The 22,386-nt window shown below is 41.1% G+C and overlaps 3 protein-coding genes across 5 annotated transcripts in view; all 3 read left to right on the top strand.

The window, feature by feature from the left end:
* dnah12 (dynein, axonemal, heavy chain 12) overlaps positions 1 to 2,386 on the top strand; it is a 28,627-nt gene extending 26,241 nt beyond the window's left edge. The window contains exons 66-73 of the mRNA XM_026260251.1: positions 109 to 342; positions 440 to 628; positions 722 to 825; positions 909 to 1,113; positions 1,626 to 1,763; positions 1,852 to 1,943; positions 2,037 to 2,104; positions 2,193 to 2,386. Coding sequence (XP_026116036.1) covers positions 109 to 342; positions 440 to 628; positions 722 to 825; positions 909 to 1,113; positions 1,626 to 1,763; positions 1,852 to 1,943; positions 2,037 to 2,104; positions 2,193 to 2,386 — 1,224 coding nt within the window. The remainder of the gene's footprint in view (positions 1 to 108; positions 343 to 439; positions 629 to 721; positions 826 to 908; positions 1,114 to 1,625; positions 1,764 to 1,851; positions 1,944 to 2,036; positions 2,105 to 2,192) is intronic.
* A 912-nt stretch (positions 2,387 to 3,298) lies between these two features.
* Positions 3,299 to 9,285, top strand: LOC113094714 (ankyrin repeat and SOCS box containing 14b). The gene is made up of 10 exons (XM_026260332.1): positions 3,299 to 3,386; positions 3,931 to 4,065; positions 4,136 to 4,188; positions 4,287 to 4,418; positions 4,625 to 4,783; positions 6,046 to 6,291; positions 6,417 to 6,594; positions 6,691 to 7,234; positions 8,022 to 8,175; positions 8,372 to 9,285. The coding sequence occupies exons 2-10, from the start codon at positions 3,947 to 3,949 to the stop codon at positions 8,545 to 8,547; spliced, it is 1,761 nt and encodes a 586-aa protein (XP_026116117.1). The 5' UTR covers positions 3,299 to 3,386; positions 3,931 to 3,946; the 3' UTR covers positions 8,548 to 9,285.
* A 119-nt stretch (positions 9,286 to 9,404) lies between these two features.
* LOC113094713 (protein TASOR-like) lies at positions 9,405 to 21,392 on the top strand. Of its 3 annotated transcripts, none has more exons than XM_026260330.1 (23): positions 9,405 to 10,024; positions 11,476 to 11,621; positions 11,778 to 11,870; positions 11,954 to 12,026; positions 12,596 to 12,687; positions 12,798 to 12,932; positions 13,032 to 13,147; positions 13,241 to 13,275; positions 13,373 to 13,478; positions 13,565 to 13,668; positions 13,757 to 13,860; positions 14,062 to 14,134; positions 14,231 to 14,305; positions 14,392 to 15,099; positions 15,563 to 15,810; positions 15,909 to 16,035; positions 17,246 to 18,084; positions 18,184 to 18,303; positions 18,398 to 18,557; positions 18,771 to 18,870; positions 18,954 to 19,132; positions 19,227 to 19,361; positions 19,455 to 21,392. In XM_026260330.1, the coding sequence occupies exons 1-23, from the start codon at positions 9,709 to 9,711 to the stop codon at positions 20,909 to 20,911; spliced, it is 5,541 nt and encodes a 1,846-aa protein (XP_026116115.1). In that variant the 5' UTR covers positions 9,405 to 9,708; the 3' UTR covers positions 20,912 to 21,392. The 3 variants fall into 3 exon arrangements, with proteins under 3 accessions (XP_026116115.1, XP_026116116.1, XP_026116114.1); XM_026260331.1 differs by having other exon boundaries at positions 9,405 to 10,027; positions 13,244 to 13,275; XM_026260329.1 differs by having other exon boundaries at positions 9,405 to 10,027.
* The last annotated feature ends 994 nt before the right edge of the window (positions 21,393 to 22,386 follow it).

Here is a 22,386-nt window from a genome sequence, read left to right as displayed (position 1 = left end):
AAGCATATTGTTTATGCTTATTTTATTTCATTGTTCATATCATCATAGTATTAAGAAAAAGTTGTGGATTGATTAATGTTACTGTCTTTCTCTCTTTTTGTTCCGTAGCTCTTTGTGAATGAGTATGAGGAGGTTCCCTTTGAGGCCATCACGTATCTGACTGGAGAGTGTAACTATGGGGGGCGTGTAACAGATGACTGGGACCGCCGCCTCCTCATGACAGTCCTCGCTGACTTCTACAATAAAGACATTATCGACCACCCACGCTACTCCTTCTCCCCCAGTGGCAATTATCACGCACCACCAAAGTCCATCTATGAAGACTATGTGGAGTTTATCAAGGTATGGATTTATGTGATGACACAGTAGCTGCTAACCAAGGACTGAATTCAGACTCTGATGAAACAGCTCTTTACAATGCACTGCATTTGCTCCACAGAACCTACCTTCCACCCAGCATCCCGAGGTGTTTGGCATGCATGAGAATGTAGACATCTCCAAAGACCTTCAACAGACAAAACTACTATTTGATTCCCTCATCCTGACCCAAGGTGGCGGCTCAAAGGGAGGGGGCGGCACTGGCGGGGATACCACTCTACTAGACATTGCAAATGACATCCTGTCTAAAGTAACTCATCATTCATTAGGTTATCAGTTGTTATTGGGATGAAAAGGTATTTTGCATACGTGATTTATTGACATTCTGATTTTGGCCATGCAGCTTCCAGGTAACTTTGACATTGAGTCTGCCCTTGTCAAGTTTCCTGTGTGTTATGAGGAGAGCATGAATACAGTGCTCGTGCAGGAGATGCAGCGGTACAACAAGTGAGTCCTCGGAGCTCCTTTTAGATCCAAAATGTCTACAGAAACAATTCCACATATGATGTTTGTGTGCTTTCCTCTTGTAGTTTGAGCAGTACCATACGTGTGAGTCTGCAGAACCTGATAAAGGCCATTAAGGGGCTGGTGGTGATGGATGCAGAGCTAGAGGCTGTAGCTGGCAGTCTGCTGGTGGGGAAAGTGCCAGAAAAGTGGGCCAAATGCTCCTATCCTAGTCTCAAGCCATTGGGCGGCTATGTCAATGACTTCCTAGCCAGACTCAAATTTCTGCAGGTCAGTGATCATGCACAGTGGATGGGGTCCAAAAGTATCAGACAACTAATGAAAATTCTATTATATTGCATATTCATATTTTCAATGCATGTTATGGTTAAAAATTGTATTTAAAAAAAAATGTAACAATTTAAAGTTGTATCAAAATTTCTAACATTTTAATTTTATTTTTTTAGATTTTCTAATATTGTTAGACATTAATATTTTTATTCAGCAAGGATGCATTAATCAAAAGTGACAGTAGATACATTTAAAATGTTACAAAATATTAATATTTCAAATAAATGCTGCTCTTTTGACCTTCTATTTATAAAAGAATTCTGAAAACAAAATGTATCATAGTTTCCACAAAAATATTAAGCAGTACAACTTGAACATCAAATCAGCATATTAAATTGATTTCTGAAGGATTGTGTGTCACTGAAGATTCAGCTCTGCCATTACAGGAATAAATTACAGTATATTTTATTTTTTAATTAATTCATGTATCTCTTTGTCATATTCTTTTCCAGGAGTGGTATGACACGCAGAAGCCTCATGTATTCTGGTTGTCTGGGTTTTTCTTCACTCAAGCTTTCATAACAGGTGCCTTGCAGAACTACGCCAGGAAGTACTCCATCCCCATTGACCTGCTTGGCTTTAATTATGAGGTATGCCACTTCATTTTTAAGGCTGAAAGTACTTTCAATAGATAGAAAAAAGAGATGATTTGAAAGCATTTGTTCTGTATTACTTTAGGTTCTGCCTTTTGACACCTCCGACTCATCTCCTGAAGATGGAGTCTACATTCATGGCCTGTTCCTGGATGGAGCTCGGTGGGATAGAAAAAGGCAAGAGTACCTTCCACAGCAGCAAGACACTGGAAATAATAGAATCATTTCTAAGCAATCGTTTTTTGTCATTAAATATGTTCTTCCTTGCAGTGGAGTGTTGGCTGAACAGTATCCCAAAGTTTTATTTGATGCAGTCCCTATCATATGGATCAAACCAAGTAGGATTCTAAATTTTGTCATTACATCCATTTTATCACTTGATGTGTTTTGTAGTTTGCTCAGCTACCTCTCCAAACCTGTCTTTAGCGGATAAGAGGAGCATGGAACAGCCCCACAGCATCTATGTGTGTCCCCTCTACAAGACTAGTGAGCGTAAAGGTACACTGTCCACCACTGGCCATTCAACCAACTTTGTCATCAGCATGCTGCTCCCTACCAGCAAGCGTCCTCAGCACTGGATCAAGAGAGGCGTGGCCTTACTCTGTCAGCTAGATGACTGACACCGAACCCCTTTATTGATTGTTTGTTTTCCACTGTCTTCATTAAAAATAATATCTCTGCAATTGATTTTTAATATCTTTTACTTACACAAACACTATCATACGACTGTTCTCTTTAAATGTCATTGTGTTTTTTTATTTGTGACAACTGGTGATTGATTCAGCATGGGGGATGATAGTGGTGAAGCATTAAGTACCTCCAGAATATATAATCTTATTTTGTTTTACAGAAGCTCCAAACAAGTGAAAAATATTTTTCAGTATAGAAATTGATCTACAGAGCACTTTCAGTCATTTAACATTAATATATTTGTTGTAGTCTACTTTCCATCACTGAAACATAATGGACACATTGCATTAAAGAGTAAAGTTTTATTTGCCACTCATGTCTGCTTTGACTATTTCAAATGAATGCAACTTTCTTAAGGATATTTTAATAACATTTATTAGGATCCATTTCATGCATAATTTAGACTTTTTGCAAAAACACATCAGTAGAAAGAAAAAAAAGATTGGGAATATATAAAATTCTTGCTTTTAAGTACAAAGGAATATTCTTATGTTTTTTTTCCCATTGTGATGTAATAATTAATACAGATAATGTGTATCTCTACTGGGATTGCTTTATCTAATCAATGCACAGCTTCCTGTTTCCTGTGTGTAGAGTTAGTGTTTTATACTGTTCACTGTGAATTTCAAAACAGTTTAATTCAAACAGACATTTGAATACAGGAGAAAGCATGGCTTATTGCAAGTGTTCCTATAAGAACACAAATGCTAAGAACATGAAGTCTGATGTCAGCTGTCTGGTGGAGTAGAATTGCTAGATTGACTGTCACGCAGTGGGTCAAAGCCAGGTGTTGGTTGGCTGGCCCAGGCCCCATGTGCGTGTATTTTTAACCAGGCACAGATATAAATAGTTTTAAGACTGTAAAGCGACCAAAACACACAGCACAGATACAACTGCCACGACTGTTTTCAACATTTTCCGTTGCCTCAGGTAGAAGAAACATTTGCCTTTGAATTAAGCATATGTAAACTGATCATTCTTCCTAGATATTCTCTGCAGAAATAGATTGCATGGGATGTGTTGCATGTTTACGAAACATTCTTAAAGTATATAGAAAATTATTTAAAGGATGACATTACCAAAGCTGCTAAATATGATGTTAGGCTCTTTTTACGTTCATTCTATGTATGAATTTGAAATTTCAGTACATCAACAACACAGTTTTTAGTGCTGGTTATAACTTTTTGTAATTCAAGCCAGCTCAATAGAAACTAGAGCAGGTATTTGGAACTTTGGCTATTGGAAACCAAAAACGAAAAACAAAGTTGACCTAGCATGATGCTTATCATGATACACATGATATACTACTGTATTTTTTCCTACATTAGACTTGTCTGTTTATTCTGAAAAAAATTCTGAAAAACCTTAACTAGAGGATATAAATGTGGATAAACATACTGATAACTTAAGCCACTTTTTGCACATTGTAAAGACACAGAAAAGGTAAATTATGTGGTTCTGATTACCGAATTAGAGTTTATTAGTGAAAGATGGAGGAAGTGTATGATGCTGCGGAGGATGACTGGGATGATGATGAAGATGAGGCCACTCAGTACATGATTGAACAGAGTCTACTGGAGTCCAGTAAACATGCTGATTCAGCTACCAGGTATAGTGAATTCACCACTTTTAATGCACTAATAGCGTGTGGCTAACATTTTGTTTGGATGTCTGAGCAGTGATCAATTGGACTGCATCGACCATGAGGAAATTTTCACCGCTATACAAGCTGGTAAGAGCTAAATCCTTCAGAAATGTTCATCAGCATTTTCAGTAAGTGCTGTGGAAGTTCTAGAGTCTTCATGATGCTCACTACATGTGTGATGTCAGGTAATGAGGACGCTCTGAAGGTCCTGGTGCAGCGTAAGGAGGCTCTGTCTAATGCAGACAGCAGGGGCTGGATACCTGTGCATGAGGCAGCGGTACAACACAAGAGGAGAATTCTGGAAATCACTTACGCAGGTCCATTAGATAAATATACTGTAGTTTATAGAAGCTTATTTTCTGCCACAGAAAAAGGCAGAATTGCAAGATGTTTAGAACTCACAACTGCAAGGAAAAAAGAGAGTACGTTTTATTTTTCTATGGAAATAAGCTTCTATAATAGTCACCTAACTAAACTCCAAAAAACATGTTAAGTCATTGCTTACTGAGAATTCCTCATTCAGCATCTCCTCAGGGGTCAGGGCAATGCCGTACTCTGAGAGGGGAGACTCCGCTGTTTCTCGCTGTTGTCCACGGTCTCCGAGAGAATGCCACATTCCTGCTGCAGAACGGTTGTGACCCTGACTGCAAAAATGAGGATGACGATTCTGCATTGGTTGCAGGTGTGGAAGGCAGTGCTATTTTTAGCATACAGATTGCTTAGTAAGCGCACATTCTTTATTTAAGATTAGAACTGCAAGACTCTCTCTCTCTCTCTCTCTTTCAAACATTTAAGTTGCATTTTTGTTTTAATTCATGTTATACTGATATATGACATTTTATGCTTCAGTCTGTAGAGCATTCCTTAAGTTTAGCACCAAGCAAAGGAACCTAATCATTTAGTAACACTATTAAATGTAATCTTTAGCTAATCTAAAAATACATTAATATTTTTCAGACTGTAGCATAATATTGTGTTGCCTCAATTTGTTCTAAATGTTAATTGGGGCAGTTGTGGCCCAATGGTTAGAGAGTCTGACTTGTAACCAAGAGGTTGCAGGTTTGAGTCTCAGTACCGGCAGAAGTTGTAGGTTGGGGAAGTGAATGAATAGCGCTCTCGTCCACCTTTAATACCCACTACTAAGACACCTAATCCCCAGTGCTTCCCAGGTGCTGCAGCACAATGGCTGCCCATTACTCACTGCTCTGTGTGTGTGCATGCATGCTGCGGATGGGTGAAATGAAGAGCACAAATTCGGAGAACATACGTGGCCAAAAAAAGGTGGGTAGGGACAACAAGAAGCTTTTTCCTGGGTTTGTGACACCACTAACCCTGATGTTCACATAAACCTTGCTCCCGTGAACATGCAACTACCTGTAATGGTAAGGGGGTGGGACATTTCCGGACAACGTGCACTAAGTGGTTAGCAACAACACAACAACAGCTTTTTTAAATGATCACTTAGCTTACACCCCATAAACACAATGAAGCCTTCGAAAAAAAGCTGATCAACCACTCATTTAATTTACAATTTTAATTGATTTTATGTAAAATTGTAAAATTATTACAAATTCTTTACTTAATTTTAAAAGTGTTATTTCTAGACCTGGAAAAGTCGTGTAAAATAATAACAATCCCAAATCATATTGGCCATTTTTACAATAGATATGTGTGTTTCTGGTTATGCCAAGCTCTAAAGTATCTCATCAGATAGAAATTGTGAGGAAAATATTTTTTAAATCCTCAATCATTTGAAGATTTTGTAAAATAAAGGGCCTTGTCAAAAAGGTTGAGAACCACTGATTTAAACTGATTGACTTTTTAGTGTTTTAGTTTTAATGTAGAGTACTGTAGAAATAAATTACATTTAATTTAAAAAGTACAAGCAATTAAAATAATTCTTATCGGTATTAGCCTGAATACATGAATTGACTTTTTTTCCAGCCATAAAGAATGACCAGTATGACCTGGCTCTGCTGCTGTTACGATACAATGCCCGAGTGGACCAAAGAGGAAATCTTCAAAGAACCGCTCTACATGAAGCATCCGTGCTTGGCTTGGATAACTTTGTATACCTGCTCCTACAATCTGGCGCTGACACAAATATCGTTGATGTCTGTGAACATACTCCTTTAGGACTTGCGGCTCAAGCTGGACATTTTAACGTTGTAGAGATTCTGCTTCAGAAAGGTGATTTTGAAATGTTCCTGTTGGTATCTATCCATCCATCCATCCATCCATCCACCCACAGTATCAATCATTCTGTCTGTTTGTCAATCACTTTTAATAATATTGAAAAACCCTCTCATGTTAAGGGGCCAGTGTGTGGTCCAAGCCTCAGTCTCCTGGTTCAGCCTCAGTTTTATTCGATGCTGCAGCTTCTGGAAACCCTGATATCATTTCACTGCTGCTGGAGTATGGAGCCGATCCCAATGTGCCCACCCACACCGGCCATCTCCCCATCCACCGTGCAGCCTACCGTGGACATCTGTTGTGAGTACCACACTGCTGAAGGGTTAATCAATGTAGTGTTCACCCTGAATACAACCAGTAGTCATGAAAAAAAATCTCTTTTTGTGTCTTTCATAGAGCGCTGGAGCAGCTGATCCCTGTGACTAAGAAAGAGGTGATCAAAGAGAGCGGCATGAGCCCGTTACACTCCGCCGCTGCAGGCGGTCACTCTCAGTGTCTGGATCTGCTCCTGAGCTCTGGGTTTGACCCAAACTTCATGCTACACCCCAGAGTGCGCAGGAACTATGAGGACGAACGCAGGTCAGCGCTGTTCTTCGCTGTGTCGAATAATGATGTCCAGTCAGCGAGGCGGCTTTTAAAGGCCGGTGCCATGCCCAATCAAGACCCTGTCAACTGCCTGCAGGTGGCCATGCGACTGGGCAACTACGAGCTAATCAACACTCTGCTCCGCTATGGTGCCAATGTGAACTACTACTCCCGTGTCAACACCACCCACTTCCCTTCTGCCCTCCAGTACGCACTTAAGGATGAGGTGATGCTGCGTATGCTGCTCAATAATGGCTATGATGTGCAGCGCTGCTTTGACTGTCCGTATGGACAGGCCTCACATGTGCCTGTGGATTATGAGGGCTGGAGCGCTTCTGTCATCAAAGATGTTGTGGTAAGACCAGTTACTGCTCATTTTATTCAGTATAAAGGGGTATGATCCGATGCTGTTAAAGAAATTATTCACCCAAAAATTTAGATGAAAATTAACTCGCCTTAATGTTGTTCCACACATGTACACTACCTTTCGAAGGTTTGAGGTTATATTTTTTAAATATAAATAAACACATTCAATTGTTCAAAACAACAGTGAAGAGAGTACAGTGACAGCAAAGACATTTATAATGTTACAAAAGATTACTATTTCAAATCAGTACGGTTCTTTTGAACGTTCTAGTCATCAAAGTATCCTCAAAAAATGTGTCATGGTTTTCACACAAACATTAAGCACCACAAACTTTTTTTTAATACTAATAATAATAAGAAATGTTTCTTGAGCAGCAAATCAGCAAATTAGAATGATTTTGGAAGGATCATGTGACACTGCATCACAAGAATAAATTACATTTTGAAATATATTACAAAATTGTAATCAATTTTTGCTGTTTTTACTGTATTTTTGATCAAATAAATGCAACCACAAGAGACTTAAAATCTTATATATATATGTATCCATGTATATGTATATGTTTAACTTTGTCTGCAAAACAAAGATGCGAAACACATATTCTGAAGAATATTTAGGTCCAAACAAAACTGAACCCCAATGACTTTAGAGAATGTCTTATTTTGTGAAGTCACACAGGTTTGGAACAACATGAGGGTGAATAAATGATGACAGATGTTTTATTTTGGGTGGACGGTTCCTTTAAGGTGCCGACTCTAAACTCTCTTTTTTTCAGTTCTGTGAGGTGATCACAGTGTACTGGCTCAAACACATCTCAGCCCAGGTAGTGAGAATCATGCTGGATTACGTTGATCATGTGACTCTCTGCTCCAAACTGAAGAGTGTTCTGGTTGAGCAAAAACAGTGGCAGGAAATATGTAAGATACAAGGTGAGTCTCCTGTCACATCTGGAGATCATATTCAGATACTGTTATCTTTAGTGAGATCCAGAAAACCTATAACTTGAATTTGTCAGTAGAACTAAAAGTTCTTAAAAGTTCTGTGTTATACTTGTCATAAAGTGAGCAGATATTTCGATTGAAATGAGTGTACAGAGTGTATTAATGTATGTTTTCTGCTCATCAGAAAACGCACGAAGCCTGAAGCATCTCTGCAGACTGAAGATCCGTGACAGTTTGGGCCGCTTGCGTCTGAGGGCTCCAGTTTTTATCAGTTTCCTGCCTCTCCCTGCCAGTCTCAAAGACTACATTCGCTTCAAAGAGTATGATATTTACAGCAGAGGAAGTGTGACAGAAGAGTAAAATGAGAACATGAGTCCATGAGAAGCTGATATAAAACTTTTTATTTGAATATAAACTTTTAATAAAAAATAAATAAATAAATAGTATCATATTAATTTGTTTTTAAAATGAATATCCAGATATAGTGGGGTCCAAAAATCTAAGAAAACACTGGAAATCTGTTATTAATTTATTTTTATTTTTTAAGTAATAGTTCACTCCAAAATTTGTATACAATAGAAGTCAGTCGGTTCCACAGTTTGGTTACACACATTCTTCAAACTTTCTTCTTTTGTGTTCACATGGAAGGAAGAAACCCTTAACTTTGGAACAACTTCAGGTTGAGTAAATGATGGCAGATTTTTTTTATAATTAAGGGGTAAACTATTGCTTTAAATGTGGAAAGACATGGAAAGTTTAGGATTCGGACTTATTTAAATTAGAATTGTGCAATATCTAGATGAATAATTAAATGAGCACACTGATGTTCTTCAGCTGAAGCTCATGCTCTTTAGATAAAATCAGATCATGCTGGAGAACGTGAGTGTAGTGTCCAGAGTGCTGCTCCCATTAAAGCCGAGGGGTTACTAAATATGAAGAATTCTTAAATTCAACATCTCTCAAATTATACTGATGATAAAGTAATGAAATATTTGTTGTACTGTTAGAAAAGAATAAGCATTTTCACTAGCAACTGCAATGTATTTGAGTTGTGAGAATATGTGATTTGAATAGGCTAATGAAAGTCTGTGTTAGAAAGAATTATGTAATATTTGGCCTCAGTCTTTTTATTTCATGTTTCGAAATGTGGTCATATTGCACGGAATTAATGTGGATGGTTCTGGTTGTTAAGAAGAGCACAGACATTAATTTCCTCAAAGGGTCACTGTCTGACAACTCGACGATTCGATCTTGGCCTCCATTCTCTGTGGCACTGCTCGCGCGCCAGCGATCAGAGCTCACGGTCTCGACGTCTAGCCGCTGCGCAGTTCACAGCAGCGCCGCTGGGGGGCGTCCGCCTCCGTGAGTGTAAACACAGTGACGCCAGAGTTTTGCAGCGGTGGGGAAAGCATACGTCACAGGCATAATGGCGGAGACTGGTTGAGAAGGAGAATTACTCCGTGAAGCGGCACTGAAACCAACTTCATCGCCAGCTGACGAGGTGACCGCTGGTCCGAAAAAATGGCTTGCAATTTCAGCCAGGAGAGAAAAATCGACAAGGAGAGCAGCAAGGCCGGCGGCCTAACCTTGGAGGATGGCGATAGCAAGAAGCAATTGTTGTCAGCCTCTAGCACGGCCACATCCAAGCAAAATGGCGATCAAGCTGGATGTGAAGACGAGCAAATGTCTGAACAAGATGCTTCTGAGCGACGGAGGGCAGGGCTGTCGGACCTAAAAAACTGCGGCGGCTCGCCCTCGACACTAACGTTACCGAGGTCGGCCGAGGATCTGCCAAGGAGGAATTTTCAGATTCCTAGGAAAATCAAGGAGCGGAGAGGTTGTATGTCCCATTGCTACCACTACTACTGCCATTCCCGAAATGGACAGTTTCTGTTTCACAGCCTGCAAGTTTGCTAAAAGCACGCTCTTTACCGCTTCGAGAGAAAATAATAGACCCGTATTGAAAACTAAACAGGCGAGCTATATAACGCACCACGTGATTAGCCCGAAAGGTTTGCACTACTGTTACTAAATGGATTTTTAGCTAGTGTACCGCTCGAAGCTGCATGTTAATAAGTAAAGCGCGCTCATGCAGCTCGAACAGCACGTGAGGATCTGATCCGTTGCACGCGGCCGCGCGAGTCATTTAACGGAAACCTCGAAGACGTGCATTTAGTCCGGTGTCATTGCTTTGCTAGCTGGCTCCACACTCCTCCTCCCACACCATACAGTGCTGCCACCCCACATGACACACTTCTTCCCTCCTCATCAATGGCAGCAGTGTGATTCAGTTGACCACTGCATGCATTTCCCCTTCAGTCTTCATGCACGACTGCTAGAAACACCTGTCAGTCCTGTGCAGCCGGCCTTATTAGGACACACACCGCCATTCATTCTCGTATCTATTTCCTCATAGCGCAAAAGAAATATCAAATCTAGTAAACAGAAGAGCGCTGCTTGAATGAAATCGAAACCGTGCCAGACTGGGAGGAGCTTGTAGTAGTTATGCACGGCAGCTTTCACTTTGGCATCTTGCTTGGCATTTGTTGGCAAAGTGCTCTATCTTTTGTTATATAAAGTAAGGAGTTGAAAAACAGATCAGACACTAAATTGTTTTTTAAACGGCAAATGATGACTTTTGTAAATGTTTTGGCCATTATGTCCACTAACTGGTCGATTAATGCAAGTTCCAAAATATTTGATTTAATTAGTTTTAGCTAATTTGTATTAATCCTTGTGACATGTATTATTATTTTTTTTTTCATTCAACAATCCTGTTTCTCATAATGGCAGCATTATTTTATGTAAATTTCACTGTCAGGCATCGCAAAACTTGGCAACACTTTATTTTAAGGTGCTGTTGTTACACATGTAACCTGTACTTACGATTATAACAACAATTAATTATGCATAATTACATGAAAGTAACCTTAAGCCAAACCCTAACCATGTAGTAAGTACATGTAGTTAATTAATATTACTCGGCGCTTAAATCTATAATTACACTGTAACAAGGATGCATCAAAAAAGAGTGTAACCAACTTCACAATAAGGATCATTAGTTAACATTAGTTAACATATATACTAGCTTTGATGTATATCTTGTAATGCACTGAACTGCAGGATGTTTCACATTGTGGAGAGTGTCTGTCAGGTTATGTATGACTCAACTATGCATTCGGATGAAAATAAAATAACGCCAGTTTTTTTCCTTATTTTCTTGACAGTTTCTTATTTGAATGCATCGATGTCTTTTGAGCTCTGTCTTTCATGTGTGCTGTCTTCCAGGTCTCCTGCAACAATTGTCTCCAGATTCCAGAGAGTTTGAGGACGTCGTGAAGCTTCTGTCCACGTTCTACCTGGACACCAACTCCCGTGGGACTTTCACTTACACTAAAGCTTCTCTCATTCACAACGAGCTCCTGGAGAAAGAGGTGAGCGCTGAGTGGAAGTCAATTCGTTGATGTTGATAAACCGTATTTCTGTTTGCAGTTGCGAAAGACTAGATGATTGAAATTTTCCTTGAGCCGCTTGGGAGCTGTTTTCAGTGAATCAAAAACTGACATGGAATAATTTGTCTTTTCTCATAGTTCATCGAGAAGAAAAGAGAACTGAAGCAGAATGGCAGGACCGAGGCAGAGCTCGCAGAATCTTATGCTTTTCTGCTGCCTGATAAGAATAAGGTGAGGCTGTGTTATTGCATTTAGCAATAGTCTTGATCAAAAGCATGACTTTAACCAAAGTAATATCTGTTGGTTTCTATCAGGTTCAGTGGGTCTGCGAAAAGGGTCTTTCTGTGGGACATTCGCGGGTCAACAATCTAGGAAGCCCTGTCAAAGGTCAGCGTTTGTATCTGTTTATATCTGTTTTGCTGGGAGGACTCCGGTCACTTGATCTTGTGGTTTGGAGTAGTTGAATTGGTCAGGGCCAAGAAACCACTGTTGCGTAATTTAAGATGAATGTTAATGAGCCAAACTCGCTACGAGTTTGCGTGGATAAAACTGTTTGTAAAGTAACATCTGTTTTATATATTGGTCACCCCATAACCTCTTTTCTATAAACATCAGAGCCTGTTTGAGGTTTTTGGAAGTAACATAATGTTCAATTTTGTTCTTGGCTGAGTGATCAGCCAATTTCTGATTCAGGATCTTTGTATGGTTTAGTGAAGCAGGTGCTGTGTGTTTTACTCCCAAACCCAGCATCTTATGAACGTGTCTTGGAGTGCTTTAACTAGGCAAATGAAATAGTTTCTGCAAATATTGAATCTTAGCAAACTCTATGAGAGACTCTGCATTCCGAATGGATTGCTAACACATTTTGAGGGATTACCCGAAGGCTTTTTGTGGCTTACGGGAATGTCTCCCCAAGTAACTCTCATATCATTGATTGCTGCTTTTTCTATTTTTAGGGGTTTACCTCTCCAAATACTCAGATTTGTTACAGATGAATCCATTTGAAGTGGGAGCCACTGGAGACATAATCATATTTAAAATCATGAAGGTAAGTCATTGACATTTACATTCACCATGAATCAAATTTGACTGTGGTAGTGCTTTAATTTTTATAATGCATAGTTTCAAAATGCTCAGTAATGCTGTTTTGTCTTGCAGGGTAAAGTGAAGACAATATTTGAGAACATGCCCAAAAACAATCTTGAGCCGACCCTTAAATACGATAGCCATGTATTTAAAAATGCCAGCAAAGTGACCTCATTATTGTCCTATAGGGCCTTTGAGCACACTCAGGTAAGCGTTTCATTTCGTTTTTCAGTTTGAACTTCTGTTTTGGATCATTTGAGCCAATAGATGAACTGTTATAACGGATTCCTCTCTGTTTTATTCCAGCAATACTTTTATGAATTTGCTTTTGAGGAGCTCAGGTCAAGGCCCAGGCATGTGTTGCCGTATGCGGTTGTGTCTTTTCAATACAAAGGCAAAGAGTCGGCCACGGCCACACACAGGTATAAACAAGCTCACTGATGACTTGCGTAGAAAAAGCAATGACCATCTGTCAAGGTTTTATTTGAATCTGAGCGGTTTGTTTTCTCTTTTAGTAGATTAAACAGCACGCTACATGAAGGGCAAAGAGGTATGATTTGTTTTTTTTCTCTTCATGGCAGATCATAAAATGAAAAGATGGGTTTATTATCTGACTTATTGTTTTATTACTTCATTTGTTGCTGTAGTTCGGCGAAGATATACAGTTTGGAGTGGCTCGCTGGTGAATAAGGGAGAAGAGGTCTATCAAGTGTACATCCGGTCTTCAAGTCTCACTCACCTTCCACTTAAACTGTGAGTCGTCTTTTGTTTTGCTAATGAAGTTTTGAAGTTTGCATTGTTTTTAAATGTGTATAAATATATATTTTTTGACTTTTCAGCCCGGACAAGCTTGACATTAATATGGCTATGCATCTCGACCAAGTCAAGAGAAAGATCCCGCCTGTGTTGCTGTCATGGGAAGCGTACAGTGGATCACGAGAGGGTAGGAGGATGCTTTTCAGCCTGACAGATGCCACAACATTTGATGTGGCGCCATTGACATGATGATGATGTGTTGTGGTATTTTGCAGCATTTAAGTGCGGGATGTACTGTGGCCTGTATGAGGTCATGGGGAGAAGTAAACAGGAAAACAGCCTCTCGGGACTGTTGCACCGACTTGAGAGAGAAAGAATGGTGAGCTCATTCACAGCCCACTTTACACTTGATTGCATTAATGTCTGCAGGTTTACTCTCGCATGACATCACTGCCATCTCTCTCCCCTGTATACCATGTCTTCAGTCTGTTGATAGAATCTGTGTCACCGATCTGACATGCAGAATTTAAACGGCCCGTGTTTTATTATAGCCATGCTATAATTAAACTCTTCACTCTAGGTTTTGGTGAAGCCATTGATAGACAAAGGATTTCTCTTCCTCCTTTCGTCTTCTCAGTTGCACACTGCCACTGGTAGGTTTATGCATCGCTTTTAACCCCATATGTGACACTGACAGCGTGACCGTTGCATGGAATAACAGAAACCTGTCTGTTTTTGTTTCTTTAAAGAGCGACGAGGAAGAAATGACAGGGTTTTGCAGGCGCTTTTTGTATTTCAAGAGCAAAGAATCATCTCGAAGTTGAGTAAGTGTCTCTTTTATGTCTGTTCATTGAAGTGTCTTTGTATTAAGTGTGTATTTGCTATTGATTCTTCTTGGGGTTTTTTTTAGTTTCGAAGAACTCTGGAGTAAATGAGGACCCTCTTGCTCCACTAGAGCCTAAAGACACAATCAGCCATCAAATAGACGATTTTGTACCTGCCCTGCATCATGGCTTCTACAAGCTGCGTGCCAATCCACCCAAAGAGCTTGCGGTGGGGCTGAAACAGCAGGTGCTGGACTACCTCAGCCAGAAAGAGCAAGGTGTCTTACGGCCTTTCCACATAGCAGAGTACCGGCACAGTTTGGATGACCGGACTAACCAACACCCGGCACCTCGTCCTAAGAATATGGATGTGGCACTGAACTCTTACATATTTGGTCCGGGACAGTTCCAGCTGCCTGTGGAAGCGCTGCAGCAGGATCTGATGGACAGCCGACAAGGGGCAGCGTCTCCCCCAGCCGGTGCAGAAGAGTACAGTCCTGTCTCAGACTGGGGCGGGTCGGATAGACAGGTGCCGGGTAGCAGCACGATTGGGGTTTCTCAGTCTAACGGTGGCGCTCAGAGGTCACAGGGAGAGTACGACAAAGAAAAGATGGAGAAATTGCTAAAGCTGATACAGTTACATAAGCGGACTTTGGGCAAGGATGAGGGGAGCGGGACGGAAAGAGAAGAGGACTTGGACACGGCCGGCCTGAAGAGGAGGCTGGAGAGGGACGGTCCTGGGGGCGTGAGCAAGTACCTTAGGACGGGACTGCTGAATGGAGAGCCAGGAAGAGGTGAGTTTGCGCCAAACGAATGTAAGGGAAGGTACAACATGATTCTGGGACCCCTGTGTAAGAAAACTCATGGAAATGAATAAAAGTACTGAATATGAATTCACGCTTTAAAACGATATTTTAAATGTTTCATTTATTCTATTATTTAAAAAACAAAACGAAGATGTTATTTAGGGTAACAGACTTATTTTTTGTGGTGATTATTAGAAAACTTTTTTTCCGTGTAAAAAATGAAGACTTCAGTTTAAAAAATATATATTTCTAGACCTGCGTAGGAAAATGACCTGAAATGATTCTTCTATTAAATGCTGTAAATAAAGGTGAAAAGCATCAGTTCCCGTACATTTGAAGTGTTTATTTGTGCCTGTATTTACTCACACAAAAGAGCTCCAGCACCAGAGTATAACTGCTGTAGCTCTGAGACATGAGATCCTTGTTGACATCTGGTTTCCGTTTGCTTTAGTGGTGATGGACAGCATGGGGCTGTGTGACACGGACCTGCGGGAGCGTGTGTCTCAGAGTGCCACCCTCCGAGACACGCACGCCTTGCTTAAACTCTTCCTCAGCACGCTTAACAGGATGGCCCAAAGCTCGGACACTGCCAGCAGCCAGCCTCCGATACTACCCAAAAGCGTAGAGGGACATGACCCCGGTGACTCAGCCGCTCACTGTGACCTTGACCTGCGTGGCAGACGTGCTGATGAAGAGCAGGTTAACCAGGATTACTTGGAGCTGTGGACTGTTCCTCATAATATATCTAATGCCACGCTCAATTGTTGTTTTTGTTAACCTGTAGTATGTGTGTTTAGGATCTGATGGCCTGCAGCAGGGGCAGTGTGGATGTGTACAGTCCCTCGTCCAGTCTGGAGCAGCAGCCCTCCTGTCAAGCAGAAGCCTCACATCAAAGTCACCATCTCTGGAGAACAGCCACCAGAGGTCCGGCCTAACCTGCATGCTTGCGACATAGAATTATTTTTATTATTATTATGATAAATGTAAAAAAAAATTACGTTATGTATATGTTCTTTATATACACCACTGTTCAAAAGTTTGGGGTTGGTTAGTTGTTTTCAGATGTTTCTTATGCTCTCCAAGGCTGGATTTATTCAATCAAAAACACAGTAGAACTACAATACAATTTAAATATCTGTTTTCTATTTAATATAATGCAATTCTTTTTTTAAATGTCATTTATTCCTATAATTGCAAAATACAGAGATCTTTTGTAAGATTATAAATGTATTTTGATCAATTTAATAAAAGTGTTAATTTCTTTAGAAATAACCTTTCTTTAGAAAGTGTATAACTAAAGACTATAGAATACTCAAGACGTGTCACTCGTATAGTTTTGAATGGGGAAAAAAATGCATCGCTCAATATGGGCGTGCCATTGAAGGAAGCCCCACATTCTGAATAAAAGAACCAATCGCTAATCGGTAAAGTCATCACATCATTGCACCTGGTTGCTATAGAAACAGTCACCTTTCTGGAGATGTGCGCTTAAGACTGCGTATGCTCACTGGCCGGTCTAGCCTTAAAAATAAGCTTTTTTAATGCTATTTGAGCAAAAGAAACAACATTGATGTGACAGTTGTTCTGTAAAATTTTTATAAGGGATTTTAAAAATGAAATTGAATCATAAGCTTGGTGCACAGCTTTGGAGAATCTGATGTTTCCCCATTCAAAAAGAAAGGAGTTGCACTTGCAGCCGAGAGGGGTTTCAAAGATGGCCACTGAGTGAAGTGACAATCCCTCAATTCCTGGAGGGCCGGAGCCCTGCAGAGTTTAGATTCAACCCTAATTAAACACACCTGATCCAACTAATCAATTCTTTCAGGCTTTTTTGAAAGCTACTTGGTATGTGTGTTGGAGCAGGGTTAGAACAAAAGTCTGCAGGGCTCCGGCCCTCCAGGAATTGAGTTTGGCACCCCTGCCTTAAAGGAACTTTGTCATAATATTATCAAAGTCATTACAGTTAAAGCAATGTGTTTACATACATTTAAAAAATGTATTGATTTAAGTGTGCTGCCTTTCAGAATCAAATCTTGCAAAAACTTGCAAAACCCTCAAACACTTATACAGTGCAAAAATCTGCATTAATGTAGATAATAAAATGACCAAACTAATATACATAATGTGTTTTTAGTTCCAGAGGGAGTTGGTGAACCTAGTTTGATTGGAGGGGAGAAGCAGGTACACTCTACAAGGAAAGTAGTCGACACTATCCTCGACAGTGAGTTCCAGAACCTCTGCACAGGGATCCAGAAACTGATGGACGCCCAAGATATAATTTACAACTCTCAGCCACCTTTGCCGCGATGTGACGATCAGGCTAAATGGTCAAGCTCGCCATTCTCACCTTTTGTGTCCAAATATGTCTCGCCGCTGCCAGTGCAGGGCTACGTTAACACGCTCTGTGAAAAGATGAGCCGTTTGATCCAGGCTCCCATGGCATCTGTACCTGTGGCTGTTGTGTCACCGCCTGCTGTTGCCCCAGTGCCCGCCCCTTTGCCACCTGCCCCGCCCCCTTCTGCCATGCCGGCTCCTGCCCAACCCACACTGCCCTCACCTCCTGCTCATCCTCACACTAAAACATCATCTCCAGTGCTTAAGTCTCAGGCTCTGTCGAGCAAGCCACAAGCTACCCTCAAACCTCCTCCTTCAGGCAAGCATCGCGTCGCCACTGTCAAAGAGCGCCGCCGGTTTACAGCAGAAAAATCAGCTGACCCCAAGAGTACAGATGTGGTGGAAAATCCTATGTGCTCCCCATCATCTGCAAGTGCCAGTCAACCTCCAGTCGCTCCAGTCCCAGAGATTCCCTCAGAGCCTACTCATGCAGGAACCTCAAGCACTGCGGGAGGCAGCGTTATTGGGCAAATCAAGCCTGATGTTTTGTGCACACTGATGGAGATCATGCAGAAAAATGCAGTAAAGTTTTACATTCAAAGGGGAGATGAGGAGAGTGAACTCTGCGCTGAGATCAAGGTCTGAAAGTATAAAATGTCAGAATATTCAGTGTGGCCTGATACATTTGACTAACCTTTGAAATGCATTATCTTTAACCTGCTTTGTTTGGTTTTACAGGAGTATTTAAGAAGCCTTGGCAACATCGAGTGCAATCCGCAGAATTACCTAGAGAGTAAAAGTCAGCAGAAGTTCATGATCATTATTCAGAATGAGGATATAGCCGCTCATGTACATAAGGTAACTGTTTTTTTTTTAACCTAGTTAATTAGTTGCACTATGCAAACTGAGACGCTTCCATTTTGAGACCTTGTTCACTCTATACTCCATTTAGATCCCAGCACTGGTGTCTCTAAAGAAATTGCCCACAGTTTACTTTGCTGGAGTGGACAGCCTGGATGATGTGAAAAATCGCACTTACAATGAGCTTTTCGTGTCTGGAGGTCTCATTGTGTCGGATGAGCTCATTCTCAAGCCTGACAATATAACACTAGGTGAGCGCTAAAGGTAGCATGTAGAGGGGTTTACAACATCTTCATGCACCAGCTTGTTGAAACAATCCCCCTCTTCTTGTGGGATCGCAAAAATTGGTGTTTTTGTTTTCTTTAATGTCTGCATGAAATTGAAAAACATCTTATTGATTTTATTGTAAATGATTCATCCATTCACGTTTCACCTCTCTGTCGTTTTGACATTTGTGTTTACAGAGAAGCTACGGGCATTTCTCAAGTTCCTGGAGGAACAGGGCTCACCCTGGAAGTGGAAGGTGCACTGTAAGACTCAGAAGAAGCTGAAAGAGCTCAGCAGGTTAGAGACCGAAGGATTAGTGTGTTTTGCCAGTCCTCACAGACTCCTAGTCTCCAATATCTCACACGTCCTCCCTTTCACAGGCTGAACACTGAGGCATTGGATCTGTTAAACCTGCTGACGACCTACCAGAAGAAACACCTGGTGGAGTTTCTGCCTTATCACGAGTGCGACACTCCATCTAGGACGGCTCCTGATTTGGACTGTCTGGTCAAGCTGCAAGCTCAGCACACACAGCTTCGACACCTCATTTTCCTGACAGGTATGTGCAACGGGTCTAGTTGAAAGTTGATATTTGGATTTGTCTATGTTAAGTTTAACGTTTCTTGATCATTTGGCGCTGTGTTTGTAAACAGAAAAGCATGATGACGCATTCTCGCAGTTCTCCGGTAGTGGAGTCATCATCGCAGGTATGAATGACATCATGAACAACTTCCAGAGTTTGATCAGTGTCCCAGAAGAAGTAGCGGTCGCTGCCCTACCTGAACCAGGTAATGATTTAAAAGTCTGTTACTGTTCCTGACGCGATTCAGAAAGAAATGAGAGATTTAAAGTTTGACACTATCTTCTCTTTGACTGCTCAGTGGAACCTGATGCGGTTCGAGATGAGGAGGACATGTCTATAGATTCTGAAGATGACATGCCCGTTATCACCGAAACGTCCATTCAGACTGAAAATGACCTGAAGGAACCACAGGCACCTCAGCCCCCTCCACCCCAGACCGATGGATTTCGTCCACCCCTCCCTGACCAACTCTCTTTGGACCCCATTAGCACGCAGCCTGTACAACCAATCCCATCTGCTTACCCTACTCAGGGCTCTTACTCCACTGATTACGCAGCTCTGAAGTCTGCCATCGCTCAGTATAAAGCTGCCAGTCAGGAGAGCACCTCTATGCCTGAAGTAGAGGACACCCTGGCCAGTTTCGGTGTGAACCCTCACCAGAGCTACCTGTGTACCAGCTCGGCACAGTGGAGCCCTTACTCTGGTTCTCCCGCGTACCATGTGTCCTCAGCATATTCCTCTCCAGTTAGTGTGGCCTCCAGGGGATCAGAGTACAGCCAAACTGTTGCTCCTCCTGGGACCCAAACTCCAACAAACACCTCCACCATACCTGTTACTCAACCGCTCACCGTTCCCCTTTCCCTCCCTCAGCCCCTGGTGGAGGTGCCTTCTACTCCAGAATCAGGCACCTGTCTTCATCCGCCTGGACAGTCCCTACCCATTCCTGACAGTGTGGGAGTGCCTGGGGTAGCAACGGCAAGCATCACTAATCAGTTAGGACTTGCTGGCTCTCAAACTGCTAAGTTCAGTGCAGAGTCCGCTTCCTCATCTTCTGCTACTTCCTCATCCTCTCTTCACACCACTTTTCCTTCCTATCCAGATACTATGCATTTTCCAGCCCTCACTCCAATTCCTCCTGTTCCAGCGCTTTATGGCTGGGGTCCTACAGCAGGAGCCCAGCAGGGTTACGCGGCTGGGCAGAGTGGGGCAGGATTCAGCGCTCTACCTTCCACCCAAACTGAGGCCTCAAGGCCCGCAGATGGATCATGGGTGGGGACCATTGAGAGTGAAACCGCTCGTGGACAAGAAAAAGAGGAAGAAGGTGTCCCTACTTCGGGAACTACTAAAGTGGTCCAACAGGAAGCTGGTGGAGAGAAAGGAGGTGCAATGGGTGGTTCAACCTCATGTGCCCAAGGCAGCAGAACTCCAGTGAACTCTTCCTCTGAAAGTCAGGGTGGAAGTCAAGCCCCTCCCACCAGGGGCGGTACTTCCAGCAGAGGACTCTTACCCATCCCTGGAGCTGCACTGGGAACCTTGTGCCGAGGAGGACACAACAATAGCATGTACAATCCCAGAGGGGGACATCCTGATATGATGCGTGGTGGTTTCAGGGGTCGAGGAGTACCGCCACATCCCATGAGATCTAGACCGGGTCGGGGTCACCTGAGAGGGGGCCCATCCTGTAACTGGGGTTATCCCCCTGGGAGGGGAGGGGGTGGTCGGTCAGACTACTATTCAGACTACACCTATAACTAAATGCCATAGGGACGCCAAGCTGCTCCCTCAAAGACTACTGGCATTAAGAATGTACATATTTAACATTTAAGAGCACATCAAATCAAAACATCATCATTTGAAAAAACAAAAACAAAAAAACTATTAAATTAAAATCTGGTTTTGTATGAATGAGATTGGTGACTCCGACATTGGCCAGATTGTCACTGTTTTCAGTAACGCTCTTCTTAAACGAGATGTTTGAAAAACCTTGTTCATACCACTATATTTATATTGCCAAGAAATGTAATTGCCTTTCAATGTTTCATTTTTGTCAATACTTTTTGTTTGGATTTTCAGAAGAAAAAAAAAAGTTTGTGAACAAGGAGCAAAATGCAGACAATATTTTTTTAAAAGGAAAAAGTGAGTCATTCTTCATTTTAGCTGTTTTTTTTTTTTGTTTGTTTTGTTTTTACATTCTTGGTTGTACAGATGTTCTATTAAAACAAGGTTGTATCAAACATTGTGATATTGTGTTGAGTATTAGCTCGCAGTTGAGAATGTGTGAACTCTTTGTATGTGTACATAGATATTTATGATGCTATATATATATATATATATATATATATATATATATATATATATATAGCATGTATGTATATGTGTATATGGTTCCCTTTTTTTTTAATGAGGTTAATCAATGCCAAAGTTGTTTATATCTGTGCATTGGCTACATTTGTTCTAATGGTTTTACAACTGGCCAGCAGATGGCATCATTTCGTAATTGATTGTGCTGGCCTGATTCTGATGCAGTTTTCTAAAAGGATTGTTTCTTGTCAAATATATATATATATATATATATATATATATATATATATATATATATATATATATACAGTACAGACCAAAAGTTTGGACACACCTTCTCATTCAAAGAGTTTTCTTTATTTTTATGACTATGAAAATTGTAGATTCACACTGAAGGCATCAAAACTATGAATTAACACAATCAGAATTATAAATGGAATTATATACATAACAAAAAAGTGTGAAACAACTGAAAATGTCATATTGTAGGTTCTTCAAAGTAGCCACGTTTTGCTTTGATTACTGCTTTGCACACTCTTGGCGTTCTCTTGATGAGCTTCAAGAGGTAGTCACCTGAAATGCTCTTCCCGAGAGATGCTTAGCACTTGTTGGCCCTTTTGCCTTCTGTCTGTGGTCCAGCTCACCCCTAAACCATCTGGATTGGGTTCAGGTTCGGTGACTGTGGAGGCCAGGTCATCTGACGCAGCTCCCCATCACTCTCCTTCTTGGTCAAATAGCCCTTGATGCCTTCAGTGTGACTCTACCATTTTCATAGTCATGAAAATAAAATAAAACTCTTTGAATGAGAAGGTGTGTCCAAACATTTGGTCTGTACTGTGTGTGTGTGTGTATATGTCTATATCTATATATCTATATATATATATATATATATATATATATATATATATATATATATATATATATATATA

Source organism: Carassius auratus, unplaced genomic scaffold, assembly GCF_003368295.1.
Source record: "Carassius auratus strain Wakin unplaced genomic scaffold, ASM336829v1 scaf_tig00215416, whole genome shotgun sequence".
Classification (NCBI taxonomy): Eukaryota; Metazoa; Chordata; class Actinopteri; order Cypriniformes; family Cyprinidae; genus Carassius; species Carassius auratus.
This window is presented reverse-complemented; position numbering and strand designations above follow the sequence as displayed.

Coding starts and splice junctions, on each gene's coding strand:
- LOC113094714 (XM_026260332.1), top strand. CDS start 3,947: ATGGAGGAAGTGTATGATGCTGCGGAGGATGACTGGGATGATGATGAA. Junction 4,419..4,624: donor TCTGGAAATCACTTACGCAG/GTCCATTAGATA, acceptor TTCCTCATTCAG/CATCTCCTCAGGGGTCAGGG. Junction 6,595..6,690: donor GCCTACCGTGGACATCTGTT/GTGAGTACCACA, acceptor TGTCTTTCATAG/AGCGCTGGAGCAGCTGATCC.
- LOC113094713 (XM_026260329.1), top strand. CDS start 9,709: ATGGCTTGCAATTTCAGCCAGGAGAGAAAAATCGACAAGGAGAGCAGC. Junction 12,933..13,031: donor GGGCCTTTGAGCACACTCAG/GTAAGCGTTTCA, acceptor GTTTTATTCCAG/CAATACTTTTATGAATTTGC. Junction 18,871..18,953: donor AAGCTGAAAGAGCTCAGCAG/GTTAGAGACCGA, acceptor TCCCTTTCACAG/GCTGAACACTGAGGCATTGG.